Source organism: Ovis canadensis, chromosome 24 (assembly GCF_042477335.2).
Source record: "Ovis canadensis isolate MfBH-ARS-UI-01 breed Bighorn chromosome 24, ARS-UI_OviCan_v2, whole genome shotgun sequence".
Classification (NCBI taxonomy): domain Eukaryota; kingdom Metazoa; phylum Chordata; class Mammalia; order Artiodactyla; family Bovidae; genus Ovis; species Ovis canadensis.
The window spans coordinates 25,211,811-25,217,819 of NC_091268.1; the positions used below are offsets into that span (position 1 = coordinate 25,211,811).

The 6,009-nt window shown below is 50.4% G+C and overlaps 1 protein-coding gene across 1 annotated transcript; it reads left to right on the forward strand.

The window, feature by feature from the left end:
* Positions 1–303: 303 nt before the first annotated feature.
* On the forward strand, positions 304–5,805 carry RMI2 (RecQ mediated genome instability 2). The gene is made up of 2 exons (XM_069569964.1): positions 304–708; positions 4,668–5,805. Exons 1-2 carry the CDS (start codon positions 411–413, stop codon positions 4,853–4,855), a joined length of 486 nt encoding a protein of 161 aa, XP_069426065.1. The 5' UTR covers positions 304–410; the 3' UTR covers positions 4,856–5,805.
* Positions 5,806–6,009: the final 204 nt, after the last annotated feature.

Here is a 6,009-nt window from a genome sequence, read left to right on the forward strand (position 1 = left end):
CTGAGCCACTGAACTGAACTGATTGGCCTCAGAGAACCGTACGAGGCCAGGCGATGTAAAGATGAATTCTCACATTCTTCAGATGATTTGCGTGCACGCCAAATTTTGAGGTACGTGGAGACAAGGAGTTCTTTACCTCCCTCCTTCATTTATTTTTTCTCTTTTAATTCATTTCATCCATTCATTCCTAACTTGGGGGGCGGGGCGTTTATGGGGAGGGGCGTTTATTTACCTCACGCAAGCGCACTCCTGTGCTGGGGGGGTGGGGCCGCTCGGCGTGGCGGCCCCGCCTCCCGGCCCCGCCTCCCGGCCCCGACCATTGGCCGGCCCCGCCAGCGCGCCCCTGATTGGTAGCCGCGGACCTGGCCTCCCGCTCATCAAAGTTGGCGGGAACGCGAAGGCGGGGCAGAATGGCGGCGCCCACGGACTCGTTGTCCGTCAGCGGCCCCACGGCCGTGAGGCTGCCTCGGTCGCCGCCGCTCAAGGTGCTGGCGGAGCAGCTGCGGCGCGACGCGGAGGGCGGCCCGGGCTCGTGGCGGTTGTCGCGGGCGGCGGCGGGCCGCGAGCCGCTGGAGCTGACGGCCGTGTGGATGCAAGGCACTGTGGTGGAGGCCGGCGGCGGCGAGGCGCGGCTGCGGGACCCAAGCGGGTCCTTCTCGGTTCGCGGCCTGGAGCGGGTGCCGCGCGGGCGGCCCTGCCTCGTCCCAGGTAACAGCCGGATTCGAACCCTCGCTGGCCCTCGGTTTGTACCGCCCGAAGGCGGGGCCAGGCCGTCCCACCTCCAGGTCTTTTGCAGTGCTGCAGCAGCAGCATGGTGGTCACCAGGCTCCATACCCTTCCTTCCTGCTCCTTCCCAGCCAGGCGCCACCCAAGCCGTTCTGATGATAAGCATCACCCGCAGCCCATTTAAAAAATACGAGTTCCTAGGATTGCACCAGCCTTTCCAGCTGGAATCTCCGGGAGAGGGACCCCCCAGCATCAGGAACAAAGCCTCCTCCGCAGGCGTGATTCCCCTCCCTGCCTCAAGTTTTGAAAAATACCGTAGTGGGGAACTTCTGTTCATCCCTAATGACTGGACTCAAGGGTACCTTCCTTAGGGAAGCTCTCCCCACTTCCAGGAGTCGGGGGGGCCCTGCTGTACCCCTGCCTCATGGGACTGTCAGGCTGTAGTCACTACTCTTTTCTTTTAAACTGTGCACATTTGAGCGTGCATCAGACTTACACAGAGGGCTTGTTAAAACTGCTGGCAGGCGCCACCCTCACAGTTGGCCTGGGTGGGGCTGAGAACTTTCTAACTTTCTAACATCTAACTTTCTAACCATCTCCCAAGTGTGGTCTGGGGGCCACACTTTGAGAACCACCGGGCCAGACTATCCCAGGGTGGGGTCTGTGTCTTTCTGACAACTGTTCTCAGCATTAGATTGAACTGGCTCGGGCCCTTTTCAGATGTTCTGCCTGGAGAATTGTTCTTTCTGGACTGCCTTTCAAAGGGACTAATAGTTGCTGCCTGTTGTGTGGATTCAGTAGATTTTTAAAATGGCCTTAGCACAGCTCCTAGGTCATAGTGAGGGTTGTGACCATTGTTTTTTACGATGTGATGCTCCTGCAGGCTTCTCTCCCCACCCCAGCCCCATCCTTCAGCCTCCCTCTCTGCCCTCCATTGCAGTGTTTATCTAGACATGGTCTGCAAACCTCAGGGTGCCACCTCTTTTTGCTTGGCCTATGAGCTAAGAGTTGAGAAAAAACGAAAGATTTCATGACATGTGAAAAGTATAAGAAATTCAAATATCTGGATCCATAAATAAAGTCTTCACGGAACACAATCATTTAGGTATTGTCTGGGGCTATTTTCTCATTACAGCTACAGACTTGAATAGTTGCAACAGAGACCTTGTGACCTTCAAAGCCTGAAATATTTAGTATCTGATCCTTTACAGAAAATGTTTTCCCGCCCTTGGTGTAGCACGTAGCCTGAGCTGTTTGGTGTCTTGGTCCGTAGGCAGTGCTCTTTGAAGGCAAGCTGGGACTGTCTCCCATGGGTGGCTCCAGCCCTGGCATAAAGTTGGTACCAGTCGGTACCTGAGTGGGCTTCCTCGGTGGCTCAGACAGTAAAGAATCTGCCTGCAATGCAGGAGCCCAGGGTTTGATCCCTGGGTTGGGAAGATCCCCTGGAGGAGGGCATGGCAACCCACTCCAGCATTCTGGCCTGGGGCATCCCAAGGACAGAGGAGCCTGGAGTGCTGTGGTCCATGGAGTTGCAAAGAGTTGGACAAGACTGAGCGACTGAGCACAGCACAGGTACCTCTGGTCACTGCACGTTGACGAACCCATCTGACTTACCCACTGGCCTGAATGCCTGCATGCCTGGACCTTGCCATTTCCTCTTGCTAATTAATACCAAGGTTTGATTGACAAGTTGGTAACTACTTTCAGACAGGCAGCCTGAAGAGTAAGCAAGCCAGTAAAACACAGAGTGATGTGTCATAGGCTTGAGCTTGAGTACAAGCTGCCGTGGGCGCTAAAGAGGGACAACTGATTCAGGCCTGTGAGGTCGTGATGAAGGCCAGATGGAAGGGAGTAAGTGGGGAAGGGAGGCGGCACAGTAGGGAAGGAGAGACAGTGGAGAGAGACTCATCAGGGGAGAGGCTGTGGGTAGAAAGAACCAGACTAAGTAACCAGATTGGCTGATCATGAAAAGCAAGAACAACTCAGTCCTTTGGGTTGTGTTATAACACAGCCATCTGTCTATTTGTGTTGTATGCCTCGGTGTGTGCAGATTTCCCGTGTGTGGATTACCTCTCCTATTGGGATCTCTGTGGGTTTGTTCTTCCTTTCCTGGGTCTTCAGTCATTTTCCTAGGGTTCCATCTCCCCTAGTATTTCAGGCCTATTCAGAGGGGTATGTCAAGTGTATTTTTATAATGAGCCTCCGTCACTGAGGAGCCCAGAGTCACTTGCTCAGGTCGAAAGTAGAGATGGGTTCAGGGAAACCTCAGTATGTAGTACAAGAGGCTGATGCCCAGTGGGTAAGGTATCAGCTCTCCTGGCTTCTTTCCGTCAGAGCCCTGGGGCCTGGGTGCAAACCCAGCCCTGATGTTGGAAGCAGTATGATTAAAGCGGCCTTGTAGGGGCACGCGGTGGAGGCTGGCTGCGTGCCTGCTTTTCCTGCTGTGTTTGGGTTGTTTTTTTTTTTTTTTTACACAATTCAGTTTTGTGTGGTTAAGACTGGCCAAGTTTTGCTTTCAAGGAGAGCCACTTCCCCAAGGGAATGGGAAGAGCATTGCGGTTAATATGTCATGAGATCACTGAATGGCAGCCTGCCCTCTCCATGACTTGCTTACGTGTGCCCAGCTGTCGGCAGAAGGCAGTGGAGATTGGTCCCAGGCAGCTGGAACGATAGGCTGTTTTGGGGGGTGCTGCCCCTGCTGAAACAGGAGGGAAGGGGGCAAGGCACAACTTCTGAAAAAAAGACACAGCCCGAGGATACAACATAAACCAGTTAGAATCAGATGCATCCAAGATGTCAGACAAGTCAACTTCAACTAGACCTTGATCCTCAATCAGCAAGTGAAATGACACACCCAGAGGCGCCATGACAGTTCCAAGGCTGACCATCAAAGAGCAAAAAGTAGGCTGTGGCCCAACCCCTGGAATTCTCCCCCCCTTCCCCAAAATAGTTGGAATAATCCTCCCACTCATTGGCCTATGAAATTACCCAGCCCATAAAAGCTAACCATGCCCCATTTTGAGGCTGTTGCACTTGCCCTCTGCAATGGTCTGCACTCTTGTCTGTGGAGTGTGTTTCTCTCTGAATCAGTCCACTTCTTACCTATCACTTTGTCTCTCACTGAATTCTTTCTGCGATAAGACATCAAGAACCTGAACTTCATTAGGTCCCGAAACCAGGTCTGTGATCTCAGTTGGAAGGCCATGGTTTTGGCTGGATTCGTAGTCCCAATCTGAGGTACGTGGTTTTACTGCCCAGTTCTTGTGGCAACATGAAGGGGAATTAGATATTTGCTTTGGGACTGTCAGAATTGTTGTTCAGTTTCTCAGTCGTGCCCCACTGTTTGTGACCCCATGGACTGCAGCATGCCAGGCTTCCCTGTCCTTCACCATCTCCCAGAGTTTGCTCAAACTCATGTCCATTGAGTCAGTGATGCCATCCAGCCATCCTCTGTCAGGAGTTGTCTGTGCAGAAAGAGGACCAGCCTTGTGCATGGAGACCAGTTGCAGGCTTGTGAATTGAGCAAGAACAGGGAGAAGGGAAAAGCTCAGGGCTTTCTGGCCCTGCCTTAGAGCAGACTGTCGAATTACAACTCATCCTCTGGTATGAGCATCTCTTCCATTTCTTCGGCAGGATAGCTTTATGCAGTGTGCTCTGATTTTAACATTTGAAAACCAGAAGCCAAAGTAGATACGGATGTCATTCTCCAGGTTAAATGTGGAATTTACTATCATTCTCTAGGTTAAATGTGGAATTTACTATTGATATATAAGTATTTTAATCACCTTGGCATTTTGGTATTTACTGTCTGCATTTTTTTTTTTTTGGTCTCCAGTTTGCCTCCCTGATAAAGTTAAGCCCTCTCAAGGACTCCTGTCTCTGGTTTGTTTGTATTTTCTCTATCAGTGTGGACTTTTACCACCCAGCTTTTCTTCTTCCAGGAAAGTATGTGATGGTGATGGGAGTGGTTCAGGCCTGCAGCCCCGAGCCCTGCCTGCAGGCTGTGAAGATGACAGATCTTTCAGATAATCCCCTCCACGAAAGCTTGTGGGAGCTGGAAGTGGAAGATTTACACAGGCATATATATTTCTTAGATGATGTTGGAACCGGCGATAAAAAAAACAACTGAAGTTCTGGAACAACTTGCATTCTTACCATGTGGATTTCATAGACATCACTCGATATATATTTCTCAAAGGTTTATCAGAAAGCTTTGCTCTGAGGAGTCCAGATGCAAGACCGCTAAATGCTGGGACACTCTGGTGAACTCAGCCCCTGCTGCCCTTTGCTTTGACTGTTTGCTGATGAAAAGCAGATGTTTTGTTCTCTCTCTCTCTCTCTCTTTTTTTTTGCTCTCTCTGTGTTAATTCTGTCTCCCTGAAGCACACAGAAACCTCATGGTGCATTTTCCAAGTTTTACAAGTGATGATGCTTTTTCCATTACCACCGCGGCCCTGTTTTACGAGGCCGAATTTGAACCTCAGTCACGGCCCGTGGAGATGAAAAGCGTGGTTATGGGCAGGAAAAGAGGCTGCGTAAAAAAGGAATGACCTCATGGCCCCACGTCTCCTCCATCCACAGCTTCCATATCCAGCCTGCAAGTCAAACAGCATTTTCTGACTGCAGGCTCTGGGGCCTCTCCTGCCCTCTTCCTGCCTCAGATGCCACTCAGCCCTAAACATGAGGTCCCTTCTCCGCAGAGCTGGACGTGGATGCCTGCCCTTCTTCCTTCCACTGGGGATGTTGAAACACCCTCAGAACTTCTTGTTGAAACAAAAATCAAGATGAAGAATGACTTGCAGGCATGAACTAAACTCCTGCCTCACAACTTTTGATGAGATGCCGCAAGGGGCAGCCTGCTGGTTAGATAAGAGTCTTCACGGTGTTTTCTGTCAGGAATGGAGTTTGGTTGTGATTGTATTGAATGTTGGGTGGCTGCTCTCTGCTTCTTACCCAATCTTCACTTTTCCTTCGATTGTAAATGTCAAGGGAGGGAGGGGGTCAGGTTTTGTTCCCCATTGCTGTAGACTTTTGCTGGAGTTGATTTTCTACCACCAATAAATTGTTTCCTATGCTGTATTCTTTTATATAGATTTTCTTTTTTAGGCATCTTAGATTTCTATGGGGGAAGAAAAGCAGAACCTATAGTGAGGTACTTTATATGCCCTCAGTTTTCCTGTTATTAACATCTTACATTGGTGTGATACCTTTGTTAAAATCAATGAGGCAGCGTTGATACATTATTATTAACTCAAGTCCATCGATGAGATCAAGAGTCAGTCT